This window comes from Podarcis muralis, chromosome 12 (assembly GCF_964188315.1).
Source record: "Podarcis muralis chromosome 12, rPodMur119.hap1.1, whole genome shotgun sequence".
Classification (NCBI taxonomy): domain Eukaryota; kingdom Metazoa; phylum Chordata; class Lepidosauria; order Squamata; family Lacertidae; genus Podarcis; species Podarcis muralis.
In genome coordinates this window covers 18,194,214-18,212,296 of record NC_135666.1, presented here as the reverse complement: position 1 = coordinate 18,212,296, position 18,083 = coordinate 18,194,214, and the positions used below count along the sequence as shown (strand labels likewise).

At 42.3% G+C, this 18,083-nt stretch overlaps 1 protein-coding gene across 1 annotated transcript in view; it reads left to right on the top strand.

Moving 5' to 3' along the window:
* CCNY (cyclin Y) overlaps window positions 1-18,083 on the top strand; it is a 105,553-nt gene that overhangs the window by 46,472 nt on the left and 40,998 nt on the right. Inside the window, exon 2 of the mRNA XM_028750002.2 lies at window positions 16,674-16,748. Within this exon, the coding sequence (XP_028605835.2) occupies window positions 16,674-16,748 (75 nt within the window). The remainder of the gene's footprint in view (window positions 1-16,673; window positions 16,749-18,083) is intronic.

The following is an 18,083-nucleotide window of genomic DNA, read 5'->3' as shown; positions in this document are numbered from 1 at the left end:
GCCCAGTCAGATGGGCAGGGTATAAATAAATAAATAAATTATTATTATTATTATTATTATTATTATTATTATTATTATTATTGTTGGCTGGGAGCCTGCTGGATCAGGACAATGGCCCATCTAGTCCAGCATCATGATTTCACAGTGGCTAACCAGATGCCTGTGGGAAACATTCTATTTTCTGGTGGCTTGTGTCATCAGACTCTCTTCTGCTGAGAGTCTCTTGCATACGCAGAGTAAAGCTGCATGTTGCTTTTTTCAACATTAGACAGCTTTGCAAACAGATTACTACTGAGTGGGCGAATCATGTGAAGTTTTCCCAGAGGTATCTGACAGCACATCCTCAACTGTGAAGTTTTGAAATGTTATCTTCAAAATACAGTTTCTTGAAACCTAGGTGTGTTGTTTTATTCTCCACACAGTCTGAGCCATTCTCCTGCCACGTGCATTTAAAACACGAATAAACCCCATTGTGGAGTGCCTCCGTGCAGTTGAGATTTTAGTGGCTTCAACTTGGATTCTGTAATATTTGACCCTGAGTCAGGTCGGCTATGTGTAGATAGAAGCAGATCCCTAAATTGATTCAGCATCTTACAATAGCTTAGTAAATGCAAGTGGATAATAGGCAATATTCCCTTCAAGTAAGCATTGGGGAAAACATTTTTTGCTCGTGTGTGTGTGTGTGTTCTGGTGAAAGATACTCCCCTCCTTGGTATGGGATAATACCCACCTTGTTTTGAGTTGCAGCTGAAATCTCAGAAAAAAACACAACCCCCATTGAATATAAGTCAGCAATCAACAACCCTGCTATTCTCTCTCGTGCTGACATGGGGCTATTCTTACCAGAATTAGACACTGATAGAGAAAAACAATAAAATCCCAGCAGTACTAGACTGTTGGCGAGCAGCAGTTAAGCCTCATCACATTTTATGCCAGACATTCAATGTTTGAATGAGAGAAGCAGCAGGATGGCAGCGGATAGCAGTTTCCAAATTCTGTAGCAGGCAGGAACTGCTGCTGCAAATGGCTTTCTGTCTCCTAAAGAAAATATAAAACAGAATCTTTCATTTCCTTCTTCTGGAATGTGTGCATTAAACTGTGGGAGTATGTTTCTCAGGGATTGCTCAAAACTTTGAGGTAGCCCTTGCCCTACCTTCTGGGAATACCCTTCTGGATACCCCTGCCTTAGGGTCTTGCTCACATGAAACTTTACCAGAAGCAGGATTAGTGGGGCTACTATAGCATAGATTAAAATAATTGATTTGCTTGAAAACTTTATTTCTTCCAAATGTCTTTTACCCTAGAGTACAGCCAGGGAAGCATTTTTAGCCTGAGGGCTAGATTCCCTCCTGGACAACATTCCAAGTGCCACATCATCATCATCATCATCATCATCATCATCATCATCACCCTTCCTACGCCCCTGGCACCAGGTCAGTGAGGACCACTTGCTTCATTGATGATGATGATGATGATGATGTACACTGCTGAGACACTTTGGTAGTTGTGGCATATAAAGAGCTTAAATAAATATTTGAAAATATGCTACAAAATTGCAAATTTTAAATTTACTGTCCAGATTTTCAATCACACCCTGTCTCTGGCTCATTTCAAGTGCTGCCTGTAAAGTTTTGCTAAAGATCTTGAATGACTCTCTGCCACGTTACAGTGTTAAGACTAAGAATGAAGTCTTGCTTGTAGCAGAGACACTGGTGGTCAGTGTCAGGGCTGGAGTCAGACGCTGGTCAGCACGAAAGTCACAGGGCTCCATTGTCAGTGAAGTTAACTCTTTATTCAAGGAAACAGCATATAGCTCATCAACACTTCCTAGGAGGTCTTGCCTCTATGGAGCAGTTGCCAGGACTGGAGGTCCCTGCCTTCCACCCTTTCAAAGGCTCCTCCCAAATGTTTCCCAAGCAGTCTCAAACTACGCCTATGCACCTCTGGCCTCTGTTCTGCTCACCTCATTATACTGCATGACCAAGGGGGAGGAGTGCTTGTCACAGCAGGAGAGGGAAAGTCCTTGAATTCTGCAGTAGCCTCTTGACACCCCCCCTCTGCTTCAGCCTCAGAGTCTGAACTGCTCCCCATCAAAAGCTCTTCCCGCTCACTAAATCCTGTTGCCCCTTCAGCATCCAGCCCCTCCTCTCAATCCTCTCCCTCTGACCTCTCCTCTATGTCCCACCACCATCCCTTGGCTCTAAACATTTCTCGCCTGGGGTTTCCATTGAGGGTTCCCCGGCTGGTGCCTCCCACCACTCCTCTTGGTCCAGCCAGTCCCTGATAGTCAGCTGCAGAATATTGCGTCTGCAAAATCGGTTTTTTTGTTGCCAGTTACTGACTGAGATCATAGTTCATATTCTAATAGGAATTAGAGCAGGGGTCAGCAACCTAAGGCCCATGGGCTGCAAGCAGCTCACGGGGGTCGTTTAACTGGCCCATGAGCCACCCCTGAACTGAGCTGCTCACTCGCCAAGTCCCTGCACGCTGCACTAAACCGGCGCAGCATGGCGCAGGGGCTCGCTTTTGTGGCGCCGGTAATCATGTCTGCACGGACACAGATGCCAGAAATCGCATCTGCACAGACCATGGAAATCGCGTCTGTGCAGATGCTGGAAATCGCGTCGACGCAGACACTGGAAATCGCGTGCATGCGCGATCTGGCCTACAGAGGGATCTCCGCTAGAGTGAACCAGCCCAGGCAGGGTAAACCTTGCCGACCCCTGAATTAAAGGAAGAGAATGGCAAGTTTTCTCCGGAGTTGTCCTATTCAGAGATTCACAACTGCAGTTGTGTTAGGTAAAGATATATTTTTTTTGTTTGTACAGGCCCTAATGAATTTGAAAGGTCAACAGTGAGGTTGCTATCTTTCCTCTCCTTATTTCTCCTCATATAGCCATTGTCATTAGTGGAGGCGCTGTCATGTCAGCAATCTCTTGTAAAGAGTGAATACGATGACTTAAGAGGATACAGGAAATCATATTCCCATGTAGGCCTGGGGAAACGTATGGTCACCCAGTCACAAGTTCTCTCTAAACACAGTAGTGAGAGAGAATTGTTTTAAAACAATGGCAAAGGGATATGGAACTCCTGTTAGTAACACTCACAAGCACAATGGTTGGAAATGTCATGAAACAGATGACCTTTAATGAAAAAGTCCTGGGATGGGGGTGATATTCTCTCTCTCTCTCTCTCTCTCTCTCTCTCTCTCTCTCTCTCTCTCTCTGTGTGTGTGTGTGTGTGTGTGTATCTGTTGCAACCTAATGATGGAGAAATATCATATCTGGTTACAGCAACAAGAATAGTTTGTGTAGGACATTGGAAGCAAGCTGCTAATATTGTCAAGCATCCCTTCTCTGCCCCATTGTCTGGCTTGGCCATGAGGAGCTGATTGGAAGCACCCACTTTCAGATTTTAGTCACTGTGTCCAACTGTTGCTTCTTGAAACAAGCCAATGTCATATTGTGGTTTTGCTTCATCCCAGGTGGTGGTCTCAGCTTGACAGAGCTCTGATCTAAGCAGCTTGCCTCTGCTTGCTGCTGGAGACCAGAGTCTGCTTCTATGAGTCTTTGGCCTGAGCGCCACATAGAGTGAGCCAGAGAGTTACCTGCTTTTCTTTGACTTTGCCATCTTGGAACCTGACCTCTGATTTGCTTGACTTTGCCTCGCCAAAACTGGGATCATGCTTAACATCTCCCCGCTTAGACTAGAACCCAGTCAAGCTGAGACCACAATCTTGTTTAAGTTTCTTATAAAAGAGACAATTCTTGATTTCCCCAACCCAAGAAAAGTACAGGTAAATAATAATAATAATAATAATTATAATGATGATTAGATGTATTTGTTCTGTGTATATATGGAAAGACACACTGTGTTTCCTATTTCAGCATTTCAATATTGGAATTTCTCAAAGAATTAAAAAAAATCAAAGAAAAGTATTCTACAATAGAGCAATAAGCAACTTCCTAGCAGCAAGGTATCTCTTGCAAATTTCAGATCTCAGGATTTAGTTTCACCAGTTCTGTGGACCATGAATAATTCATCTGGCTGTTAAAAATACATGCTGATTCTTGGATCAGTCTGTTTCCAGGCTATAGTTAATTTATGGATTTATTTCTTGAAGGAATAATTCAGATTTGGCTGACAGATCTTTAAAAACTCAGATAATATCATCATTTTATTGAGGATGAAGGGGGTCCTTTACAGAGTCTGATATGGATTATATAACCAAGTACAATAGTGGTTAGTATAATACTAAGATATCACCTGGATGTAATTCAAAGGAGAGAAGCACCAACACTTTTACATTCTTTATTAAATAAATATTATGCCAGTATTATAGGCAGCATGGCAAGAGTTAATCTCCGTGCATGAGAGGAAAAAAGAATTGGGCTAAAGTGAATCCCTGTGGTAAATTTTATTCTGATTTATTTCGTTTACTTAAGGCCAGATTAAGTGAAAACAGCAGTTCATTGTTAATTTTGCCTCTTCTACCTGCCCTAAGGTCATATAAAATCATTTTATAGCTTGCTTTATCAATTTGTAAAAGATACCCAGAGGGTGTTAATAAAACATTTTAAACAAAGACAGTTGAACAACAAAATCTTAAGCAAGGTAAATTAGGGGGAAAACACACAAATACAAATGACAGGTAACACAGTGGATTCATTATAAATTGGTGGATTAAAATCATTCAAAATAGGGAAGCCAAATCTTAACCAGACACATATAACATAATGATGAGGGTGCCAGGCTCGGCTCTCTCTCTGGAGTGCATTCCACATGAGGTGCCTCTAGGGAAAAGGACCTCTCTGGTTCACCTTAGTTCTAAGACAAGTTCATAAAAGAGAAGACAATCCTTCTATGTGCTCCAGAAGCTATATAGAGTTTTGAAGACCAGAGCAAGCACTCTGAGTTATAACCAGAAACAAATAAGATGACTGTGAAATTTTCAACCCTGATGCCTTAATGCCCTGGCAGCCAGTACCAGCCAATCTGGGTGCTGTGTTATGCAGTTTATATTTCTGTGGAATTTTTCAATGGTGTTTCAGATATATACGATTTCACTTAAACACGCAATGACTTGGAACGTAACCCCTGTGTGAATTGGGAGTTGCCTGTATAACATGCCGTGATAGCCCTTTCTTGTGTGTGCAAAGGAAGTCAGTGTAATGAAGAGTGTGGTTCAGAGTGCTCCTCCGTGAAGTTCATTTCCGTACATTTCTGAGCACAATTCAAAGTGTTGGTGCTGACCTTTAAAGCCCCAAACGGCCTCGATCCAATATACCTGAAGGAGCATCTCCACCCCCATTGTTCTGCCCGGACACTGAGGTCTAGTGCTGAGGGCCTTCTGGCGGTTCCCTCGCTGCGAGAAGCCAAGTTACAGGGAACCAGGCAGAGGGCCTTCTCGGTAGTGGCACCCGCCCTGTGGAACGCCCTCCCACCAAATGTCAAAGAGAAAAACAACTACCATACTTTTAGAAGACATCTGAAGGCAGCCCTGTTTAGGGAAGCTTTTAATGTTTAATAGTCTACTGTATTTTAATATTCTGTTGGAAGCTGTCCAGAGTGGCTGGGGAAACCCAGCCAGATGGGTGGGGTATAAATAATAAATTATTATTATTATTATTATTATTATTATTATTATTATTATTCATAAATTTGCCTTCTTGAAGCTGCCATTCTGCATGGTCTGCAGAAAGTGGATAGGCTGCTTCCTAATACTAGCACTCAGGCCAGTGAAGCTGAATGGTGGAAGATTCAGGACAGGGGGGGAAAATATAATTCTTCTTCAGCCTACACATAATTAATGATGGAATTCACTCCCAGAAGATGTAGGCAGTAATGGCAAGCAATCTGGATGCCTTTGAATGAGGATGAGGCAATTTCATAGAGGATGAAGCTATCAATGACCACTAGCCACTGCTTGAGGCAGTCTGCCTTTGAACACCAGCTGAGCATTGCAAGTGGGGTGTGTGTGTGTGTGTGTGGAATGCTGTTGTGCTCAGGTTCTGCTTGTGAGCTTCCTATTGGCATATTCTAGTAACGAGGACTGCCTTTGATCATCGGCCTTCAAAGAAATTGGATTAATTTGTAATATAACAGTAGGTCCAGCTCCTTTGTTTGCTGTTCTAGGAATAATAGATCCATCAAATCAACATTTATTTCACTGGGATATGTTGACATCTTTGCTGCTGGCTGCTGGTGCTCTGCAACAGACCTGTCAGTAGAATCATGGTATACTCAGGTGTAGCCCATTGCTGTGGCCGATAAATTGGCCTGCTAGGTAAGGGTGTCCAGAGGTCAGATGAGTCCTTTATCATCAATTGGTTGTTAGCCCACACCTTCCCAGTGCAGTGGGGTGGGGTGGGGGGTGGGAGAGCCCCAAATCCACATTAATTGTGTAACCAAACCCCACCTGCAAAATTGCAACCATCAGGAAGTGGCCTTAGTGTCATGTATGAAAATGCCCTTAGAGCAACGTTGCATTAAAAGGTAAAGGTAAAGGGACCCCTGACCATTAGGTCCAGTCGTGACCGACTCTGGAGTTGCGGAGACTCTGGAGTCTCGCTTTATTGGCCGAGGCAGCTGGCGTACAGCTTCCGGGTCATGTGGCCAGCATGACTAAGCCGCTTCTGGCGAACCAGAGCAGCGCACGAAAATGCCGTTTACCTTCCCGCCAGAATGGTACCTATTTACTTGCACTTTGATGTGCTTTCAAACTGCTAGGTTAGCAGGAGCAGGGACCAAGCAATGGCAGCTCACCCTGTCGCGGGGATTCGAACCGCCAACCTTCTGATCGGCAAGTCCTAGGCTCTGTGGTTTAACCCACAGTGCCACCCGCATCCCAACATTGCATTACTATATGGCAATAAGGTCATGTCTGCCATCAAATGTACATCTGGAGATACATCTGGCAAACCTGTACGATGCATATGCTTCTTAAAAACACATTCGTTGCATTCACATGTTACATTTCTAGGTGTATACTTAAAAGAAATGTGGGAAGAGGCCTTCAAAGGCTTTGGGGGGACTGCGCATAACGGCGTGTCAAATAAATGTGTACAGCTTCAGTTCTCCTATTCCCTTTTTTATCTGGAGGTTGTTGTACTATCTCCTTGACATAAAAATATGTGCAATAAATTATTTAGATACTGTTTGTCAAGAGAGGGGCTTCCTTTCCCACGCATTCTCCTCTGTCTCATTTTGTCGCTTTAGATGGTGATGTTTTTGGAAAGCTGCTTTAATACTGTCAATTGCTAGCCTGGTAATTTTCGTCTTGTTGCCATGCGCATGTATTTTTTGGAAGGGGTGGGGAAACGGGATGGGAGGGGTGGCATTTGTCCTTTACCAAGCCCCCTCCTTTGTCTTCTGCAGAAAAGATTGCAAATTATAATTCTGCATATTAAAGAAGCAGCTGTGTTATCCTTGAAATCTCAGATTTCACCATGCAAGTAGCTTCTAATTATTTTCCGAGTGAAAAGGTTCAAAGTAATCTGAACAAGGTTTGTTTTTCAGTTTGTACTCTGTAACTAGGCATAATAAATGGGTCAGCATCATTATGAGTTGCAGCACACCCCTCCAATTCTATACACAAAGGAAGTCGATTTAAGACTTTCAGGGATTCGATAGAATTTTTCAGAAACAAAGGGCTTAATGAGTCCTTGTAGCTCATAAAATGAATGCTTGAGTCTTCTCAATGTGCTGGAAAATGAAGATGGTGTAAAGCAGATAAGCATTTTTTAAAGCAAAAGAAGAAGGGATATAATACATTTCTGTGTATTAACAAAAGAAAAACACCCCTCTTTCAACACTTCGGTCACATTCACACCATACATTTTAAAGCACATGTTTCCCTCCAAAGGATCTTGGGATCTGTAGTTTGTTACGCATGCTGGGAATTTTAGGTCTTTGAGTGGTAAACTGGTTCCCAGCACTCTTGGAGGGAAACTCATAACTGTTAAAGTGGTGTAAATGTGCTTTAAAGGTATGGCGGACTTCAGAACATGAAATGGTTTGGGGAAAACATGATATAAATTGACTATTTGGTTGAGCTGAAAGGCTGCTTCACACATTGCAATGTTCCTAAACAACATGTGGAGAGAGATCTTTTGGACTTATGAATGTCACCCTGCTCTGAATTACTTTGCTGTTACTAACGTTGCTGGGTTTTTCTTAGAATTGTTGCAAATGTGATAAAAAATTGAAAAATCAATAAAAATATTATTAAAAAGTATGAATACAGAACAGGGAACAAGTACCCTTGTTACAGAGTTGTGATTGGCTTCAGCTACCACTGATTGTATACTTCGTGGCAAATCCAGATTTGCTGTTCAGTAATGTGTGATTACCCTTAATATGACCCTTAATTCTCTGGCTCTTTGCTGCTACTTCTAAGAACTTTTGGCAAATGCTGTTTGTTCTGCTGCTGCAGGTCATGAGAAGGGAAGAAAGGGACTGCCTAGGCAGTTCTGTTGGATGAAAATCTCTCCCCCCCCCTCTGTCCTATCTATCTATCTATCTATCTATCTATCTATCTATCATCTATCTATCTATCTATCTATCTATCTAATCTATCTATCTATCATCTATCATCTATCTATCTATCTATCAATCATCTATCTATCTATCATCTATCTATCTATCTATCTATCTATCTATCTATCTATCTATCTATCATCTATCATCTATCTATCTATCATCTATCTATCTATCTATCTATCTATCTATCTATCTATCTATCTATCTATCTATCTATCTATCATCTATCTATCATCTATCTATCTATCTATCTATCTATCATCTATCTATCTATCTATCTATCTATCTATCTATCTATCTATCTATCATCTATCATCTATCTATCTATCATCTATCTATCTATCTATCTATCTATCTATCTATCTATCTATCTATCATCTATCTATCATCTATCTATCATCTATCTAGGGCAGCGCTAACACAACTCTGATAATGTATCTTATTTTTGAAGAGTATTTGTGTTTGTGTCTGCAGTTCCAGCTCTTTAATTACGTTCTGAAAGCATAATGCAATGCTGATTGCTTCTTCAAGCAAGAAATGCCTTTATTTTCCCTGGGTTGTCCTTTGCATATGCCTGTACTTGAGCATAATCTTTAACTTGCACTGTCAACCTCTGTAAGAAACAGAAAAAAATTATGAATGAAATAATGGTAAAGAAAGATCTCTGTTTTAATAACAGAGGATAACGCTGGGCTCAGCAAGATTTACGTTCATTCACTTAATGAGGTCACAGAATCAAGGCAGTGTGTTCTCCAGGAGCAGCATGAAATGATAAGTTTCACCTTATTCCATTAGAGGGTGGAATTAACCTCCCTGGTAATTTTGTCGTCATTGGACTGTCATGTATTCAGCAGCCATAAAAATGCTTCCCTCCCTCTCTTGTCAGTTCGCCTAATATATATGCAGGGGAGCTTTTGGTTACCAAATTGCTGCTCAGTTTTCCCTTTGACATGTGAACATTTTCAAGAGCAGAGCATATCCGCCTTGACATAAAGCAATCACAATGATAGGTTCTTCCCTTTTCTCAGAATAGTTGACCTGACATTCTTCCCTGGGAGACTTGGTCTTCCTCCTTTCACTAGAACAGAAAAGCAACCGGCAAGCACCTGTTTTTCATTGTGCTCTCCTCTTCTTGAGTTATCGCCTTATGCAATGATTTTTTTTAAATTTTAAAAATCATTTGTACTTGAGTGAAAAGCTGGTACTCAGCAGCAGCTGTTATTCCAAAGGGGTTTCACTGCCAAACAGCTGAAATTAGAAATGAAGAGGTGCTATTAGTCAGTCTTGCTCGCCTCTTTCAGGGTGTTCTAAGAGAACTTTATTAGTGATGCCAATGCTTATATGGTTAGACCAGAGGGACTTCCTTCAATAGAGTTTCTCAGAATCAAATGCAGGGGTCAGTGTGAGTGTGGTTGTGTGTGTAAGAATGCAACAACAGCTGGCTTATTTTAAGTCTTTATCAGTCTCCTGAAAGGGCAGGCAACTCTGTGGCCTTTGGCTAATTAAACAAGCTATGGCTCACTAGAAGGACAGATCCTGAATCTGAGGCTCCAATACTTTGGCCACCTCATGAGAAGAGAAGACTCCCTGGAAAAGACCCTGATGTTGGGAAAGATTGAGGGCACAAGGAGAAGGGGACGACAGAGGACAAGATGGTTGGACAGTGTTTTCGAAGCTACTAACAGGCGTTTGACCAAACTGCAGGAGGCAGTGGAAGACAGGAGTGCCTGGCGTGCTCTGGTTCATGGGTCATGAAGAGTCGGACACGGCTAAACGACTAAACAACAGCAAATGGCCTTTTAAGCAGTGGGGGGTTAATTGTTTTTGTTTGTAATTATTTTATGGGTTTTTGTGTTTTTATACCTGTAATCCTCAGATGAAGAGTGGTACAGTCGTGCCTTAGTTCTCGAACAGAATGTGTTCTGGGAGTCTGTTCGACTCCCGAACTGTTTGAAAACAAAGGTGTGGCTTCTGATTGGCTGCAGGAATGTCCTGCAGCCAATCAGAAGCCGTGGAAACCTTGCCAGATTTTCGGCTTACAAAAATCGTTCAGAAACTGGAATGCACACTCCTGGGTTTCGATCGTTTGGGAGCTGATTTGTTTGGGAGCCAAGGCGTTTGAGATCCAAGGTACGACTGTATAGAAATTTTAATCATCACCATCATCTATGCTGAACTTTTGACCAGTTTTCAAAGACAGTCAGCATTTAGAGCTGGAGTGCAAAACCTCAGTTTCATTGTATTGATTGCACCAGGAGCTACTGGCATTGTCAGGTGTCTGCTGTGACATGCACACACTAGCAGGGGTCACACTGCTGACTCCCCTGGCTCCTCTCCTTGCCATTGCTACTGGTGCCTGTTCATCTGCCACCTTCAAATTGTGAGAACAAAAACAAGGAGAAGGAGCCTCTGTTTCCTTGTCCTCTCGTTCTGGATACTGGTGCAGATTGAGCTGGAGCAAACGAATGAGCTGTGATTGACTATTGGGGGGGGCGGGGGGAAGGAAGCAACTCTGACAGAAGACATCTCCACCCCCATCGTTCAGCCCAGACACTGAGGTCCAGCTCTGAGGGCCTTCTGGTGGTTCCCTCACTGCAAGAAGTGAGGTTATAGGGAACCAGGCAGAGGGCCTTCTCGGTAGTGGCACCTGCCCTGTGGAACGCCCTCCCATCAGATGTCAAGGAAATAAACAACTATCTGCCTTTTATAAGGCATCTGAAAGCAGCCCTGTTTAGGAAAGTTTGTAATGTTTGATGTTTTATTGTGTTTTTAGTATTCTGTTGGGAGCTGCCCAGAGTGGCTAGGGAAACCCAGCCAGATGGGTGGGGTATAAATAATAAATTATTATTATCATTATATTATAAGGGCCAACTAAGGGTGTCTTGCCCAGGGACTCCCCAAAATTTGGAGTCAACACTATCTAGGTGTGACCTGTTGGTCTATTTAGTCCAGGAACTTCATCTCAAGCAGTATCCATAGCAAGGAACTCATTGAAGGCATTATCAGTGCAGAATGTTTGTGCACCATTTTTTTATTCCTGCTGAGAGGCATGCATAGGCTGTCTGCAAGAATAGAATTTTGATTGCTGCTGAGAGGAGTGAGCAAAGGATTATATAACTCCAGCTGGTATTTGTTTAGGCTGTAGAAATCTAGGGAGACAATTTGAGAATATGTGCTGGAACAAGAACCGTACAAAAATAGAATTTAAAAATCACTTCCAGAAAAGTGGCATGGATTCGTTCTTGGGTACAGAATGCTGTCATGTGCACATGGCATACCAAGTTGAGGAAAGGGCAAAGTCTGTAGTAAAGAATCTACTAGTTGCTGGGACTAGTGAGCAATACTTTCTAGAAGTACTTTGTAGCATTGATGAGTAATCTTTGGCCCTCCAGATGTTGTTAGACTCCAAGTCCCATCAGCTCAGCCATTGTGGCCAATGGTTAGGGATGATGGGAATTATAGTCTGGAAGAAAACCTCTGATTTGCAGTTGGGGGATATTACCTTACCTGCTCTGGGCTGTTGGTGGTCAACCACACCAGCAAGGAAGTCTTTCATCCTCCTGCCACTTCTTCTGCACAGACAGGTAGCGATGAACTGATTGAATCCCTGCTTGATAACCAAATTAGGGCGATAGGTGCAGGTCAGAGTTTGCTCATAATGTCAGGGTGAGCTGTAGGTAGCTGAGCTGAGCCAGGGAGTTGTTGGATCTTTAAAGCCCCAAATACTTAGTCCCCAAATATCGGAAAAATCGCCTCCATTCCTACAGATCTTCTAGGGCACTGTTTCTCAAACTGGGGTCTCCAGCTGTTGACAGACTACAACCTCCATCATCCTGCTAGCTAGAGATGATGGGAGTTGTAGTCCAACAACAGCTGGAGAAACACTGCTCTAAGGTGCAGGTTCCAAAGATCTCAGGAGCTCTCTCTACAGTAACTCAGAGCATAGCCTCTGGCATGGCTGCCCTTGTTTTGTGAAAGAGTATTCCAGTTGAGATACAGCAGGCACCCATTATCTGCACTTTCCCTAAACAATTGAAGATCTTTTTTGGTCTCAATAACCCTTCCAAGTTAGATGAATAGGTTTTTGCCCTGGGTAGTCACTTGGTGGTGTTGTTTTTAAATTTTTAATTGTTTAAATTTGTTGTTTTTAAATTTATCTGCTGCTGTTGCTTTGTCGGCTGAGGGTTTTTTTAGCTGTTTTATTGCATTTGGTACATCTCCTTGAGATGTGCGTGGAAAGCGATAAACAATAATATAATAGTTTGCATTGGGATTTAATGCAAGTTACGGTTTCTGCTCTTCTTCCAGTTATTTAGGAAAAGCACATCATGAGTCAGATCACATTAGATTATTCCTCAGCAGTAGCTTTGAATCTCTGGTTATAATACAGTTGTACCTCAGGTTAAGTACTTAATTCGTTCTGGAGGTCGGTTCTTAACCTGAAACTGTTCTTAACCTGAAACACCACTTTAGCTAACGGGGCCTCCTGCTGCTGCCGTGCCGCTGGAGCAAGGTTTTCTGTTCTCATCCTCAAGCAAAGTTCTTAACCCGAGGTACTATTTTTGGGTTAGCGGAGTCTGTAACCTGAAGCGTATGTAACCAGAGGTACCACTGTACTGTATATAAAAATATAAACTCAGCAAGCGCTCTTGAAATGCATTGTGCTCTTTGTACCTGAGTCATGACTATATCAAAGGGCAGGCTTTTGAGCCGGAAGATGAACCTCCACCCCTTTCCTGGTCATGGAAACTTGAAGTGGCATTCCTGCTTTCTGCTTGAAAGTGCTTCGTTTGTTAACAGGAGTTGAGTGCAAGCCTGGCCCATGAGAAAGCATCAGAAAATGAGTCTGAACTTTCCCTCCAAAGTGTCTGTGTGCATTCTTGTTTCTTAAGCTTGTTTCTGTAACATTTGTGATAAAACCAGGCAGCAATCACTAGTGTTTCCTATTGCACACCCAGGGAAGCTGTGATGAGAATTCTTCAGAAGCAGCTAGTTGCTAGGATACCTGGCCTTCATTCTTTTTGTGGCTGTCTCCTTCCTGTGCACTAATGAGTTTAAGGAATTTCTCTCTCTTTCTTTAAAATGATGCCAGTAGGCTTTCACTTTTTCATTCCACCTCATTTGCATAATTATTTTTCTGGTCACTGTTTTTAAAACCTAGCGTCCCTTAAGTGAGGGACTGAGAAAATTTGGAACAATACATAACAAGCTTATTTACTAATATGTCACATTTACTAATGCGCCACCAAGAGGGGATCAGAGTATACCGTATTTTTTGCTCTATAAGACTCACTTTTTCCCTCTTAAAAAGTACGGGGAAATGTGTGTGCGTCTTATGTAGCAAATGCAGGCTGCACAGCTATCCCAAAAGACAGAACAGCAAGAGGGATCACTGCTTTCACTGCGCAGTGATCCCTCTTGCTGTTCTGGCTTCTGAGATTCAGAATATTTTTTTTTCTTGTTTTCCTCTGCCAAAAACTAGGTGTGTCTTGTGGTCTGGTGTGTCTTATAGAGCAAAAAATACGGTATATAGAACTGGACTGAGTGAGTACCAAATATACTGGGTGGCCTGGAACTCTTCTGCTTTGGTCACTGACCTCTGATTAGAAAGTTTGCCTGACTACATTTCCCTGAAAGTATAGTGCATTTTTAATAGGCACAATCTCATGCCAACTTTTTCCAAACAAGATAAATGGCTCCTGTTTTGACCTTTGGCATGAACTTAAGGAAATGCCTGGCAGTTTGATTTGTGTGCCTAAACCATATAATAAGGTGATTTACAGCTGTTTACATCATGATTGCCATCCTTGCATTGCCAACTTTTCCCCATCTATCCCTTTTTTTGTACCTTTAACATCAGGTGATAGTGTGCATGCCCGTGCTTTAAAATAAAATTCCCCGGCTGACTTCTGCTGTGAAAGGCAAAAGAACAGATCAGACTGATCCCTTCCTCCCCAGTTAGTTTGCAGATCACCCTAATGGACGGCACAAATGAGAGGACCATTTTCTCACATTGCCCTGCATTTGCTGCTAAGTGTACATTCAATAGGGAACTGCAGCTAGTCCTGACTTCCTGGGGACCATAGGGACACCTGTGTTTGAAAACACTCATTTGCCAAAGTCACACGCTTCTCCTTTTAGGTGCGCTCATGAAAACATAATGTATGAAGACGTCCTGTATCATTTAGAGAATCATCCAGCAAGTAAATTGGGTGTTCATTCCTGCCCAAGTTGGCAAATCCCTGTCACTTCCAATTCATTTCCCAATTCTTCCTTGTGGACCTCTCAAGGAGAAAACTGGGATAATATCCCATTCTCCCCATGCAATGAGTCTTTTACATGGAGAAGCATTCAGACATGTAAACCCCGCCCCTACGCAGTATAAAGTGGTACAGTCCAGAGCAAACTAGTAGCAGGTATTATTTCTGCATGCTTGTGTGAATCCACCATAAATCATGGCTGGCAAAATAAATTATGTGATGTGGTGTTGACGACCTCAGCATTTGCTTACGTCTTGCAAATGGCAACCAGTGAAGTGGAAAAGGGTCAGGGAAATGCTAAGTGGGATGATGTTGTGTCACAAGCCTTCTTCCACTATATATTACTGGGGAGATGTGGGTCAGCAGCCATGTGTCCCTCATTATTTCTAGTTCAGGCCTGTTAAGCAGCATAAATTACACAGAACTCAACAGCTTGCTACTGTAGAGGGAGTAAACTGAGATTCTCAACAGCTTTGACTCTTACCATAATAGTGGGGGTATTCAGAATGGGTCCGCCTTTAATACCACAGAGCCTAGGGCTTGCCGATCAGAAGGTTGGCAGTTCGAATCCCCACAACGGGGTGAGCTCCCGTTGCTCAGTCCCTGATCCTGCCAACCTAGCAGTTCAAAAGCACGTCAAAGTGCAAGTAGATAAATAGGTACCACTCCGGTGGGAAGATAAATGGCATTTCCGTGTGCTGCTCTGGTTCGCCAGAAGCTGCTTAGTCATGCTGGCCACATGACCCGGAAGCTGTACGCTGGCTCCCTTGGCCAGTAAAGCGTGATGAGCGCCGCAACCCGAGTCATCTGTTACTGGACCTAACGGTCAGGGGTCCCTTTACCTTTACCTTAATACTTAGCTACAAGTCAGCCATTAAGCTGGTGGGAGGTAGCTGGGGAACCTTCATTGACTGTGTGTGAACCTTCATTGATTGCTGTGTGACTAGATTAGAAATGAGCTATTGAAAACCACCCTTATTCTTTCTCCTCTCCTGTGTGTGTTCCTCATACATAGGAAGTGGACGTAAGTGGAAATGCACCTTTTTTGCCCACATATGTGTTGACCTACTTTTAAACTCGGAAGGAGTTACCCTTCTTTAGCAACCGCATTGCATTTAGCAATCACTCAGCTAATAGTCACTCAGTGCCGCATCATTACTTACAGCGGTTTAAGTCTTCTGCAGTGGGTGGGTAGAGGTACACTCATAAAAATGTGTGATAATGAATTCCATGCGTTTCAGGTTGTTTTAGTCCCAATGCATCTCATCCTGCTTTGGTCATTACTCTTGAGTTGGTAATGCAAATAAGAGAATTTTTGGGAAAGGGCTGTAGCTCAGGGCAGGGTGTCTGCGTTCTATGTAGAAGCTCCCGCGTTCAATCTTCCACATCTCAAGACAGTGTTGACAATACAGAGCCACATGGACCTGGTGGTCTTGACTCAGTATAAGGCAGCTTCCTAGGTTCCTGTTTCTCTTAACTCAGGCTAACCAGGAAAAAACAACAGCCACTCATATGGGATTTGGTGAAACAAAGATTAATAATATTATTCCTCCCTATTAGTGAAGTGGGTATATTACTTGCTAGGCATCAGAACAGTGGGAGGGCAGTATGTTGGATCTTGCCAGCTGTCAGTTCCACATCTGAAAATGATCTGACAGTAGTTGCTGTCCTTATATGAACGATTTGCACAATACATGTTTATGCTGCAGTACAGCTGATTTTTGCATCTACGAATCCTGCTTGAAAATATATCTGAATAGACTCAGCTCTTTCAAAAGAATTGGCTGTGGGAGTAGGGTCTCAAGGCCAAAGTTACTTAAATATGGACTCACATGGGGCATTGTTTTAACGTTATCTCTCTTTTCTTTCAAGATCTGAACATGGAGTTCAACCCATCAGATCACCCACGGGCCAGCACAATCTTCCTCAGCAAATCTCAGACAGACGGTAGGTCGCCAGTGTTATTATACAAGCAACAAAAGATTCATGTGCACTTTATAACATACACTTCATGCATAGTTTATAATATGCATATGGCCCTCTTGCAAGACCATACCCGATAACAATTTGGATAGATAATTAGCTATTATATTTATTTTATTTAAAAAGCCGTGGTTTGTGGCTGACCTGCTATTCAGACTGGGCCACTGGTGTGGATTGTTTTAACAGCAGCATCAGAAATGGAAATTAACCATGCAAGTCTTTCATCCTAAACATGTTCAGGATCATAAACATGTTTAGCATGAGAGCCTTATTGACTTATTTTCATTTTTTAGGACTTTAACAAAATGATCTGTGAGAGATCTTGGCTTCTCTTGAGGCATAAATCTGAACTCTCTGTTTTTAAAGCGTTCCATCAGCTAGTGGGCTTAATGCAATCTGATAAATGAGGGCCCCATACACACATAATCCTTTTTCCAAGACCACTTATGCGCCTACGTGCTATTGATTCTCAATAAGGGCTGTATTTCATAGTGAATTGTTATGTTTAGACTACTGGATTATTTATTTAGATTCCACCTCCCCCCAAATCCTTTGTGTTTATCAACAATTAATCTTTCCCATTATACAGACACAATTGTATAGGTAAGTGTTTTGAAATTGACGTATTGTAGCATAGAATTCTCACATATTAACTCGATACGAATCTTCCTTTTGAAAAGACTGTGGAGTAAGGTCTCACTTTGTTCTTAAGTTGTTGTGCTTTATATGAACCCATCTATTTAGGTCGGTGAGGACCAAGCACATCTACAAAGACTGGTCCTCTCTTGTACCAAATAGGCTGAGAGAGAGTTCTTTTGCTCAAGGCACTGTTGCTTTGCAAGGACCTGAAGCTACCTTGGAACAAATTTTCCACTGGACCACACAGGCTCATGTTGTAAATGATGACTTGTTTTACAGAACAGGCAAGAGTTACTTATTGGAAACTTTAGGAATAATTTCTCAACAAGTTAGTTCAGTTAGAGAGGCCTCAGAGCTGAGGTGGTTGATTTATAGCATTTTGCTTGCAGGCTGCACATTTTAAAAATAAAACAGTCTTTCTCCTTGCACTCATTGATCAGTGGAGTTGAACATCATCATTTATTAGTCTGGGTTTCTACAGCACCTGGAAATTAACAGTATTTGCCTTAGAGTGAACCTTGATGCAATCAGTGGAGGGAGATTCATTTACTGTTGGCTTATTCAATCTGTAGCGCTGGGCCTCGGTGATGATAGTTCCCCCTTGTTCTGAAGCTGTCAGGTATAATAAGTGGCAATCATTTTGTCTCTGAAATGTTTGCT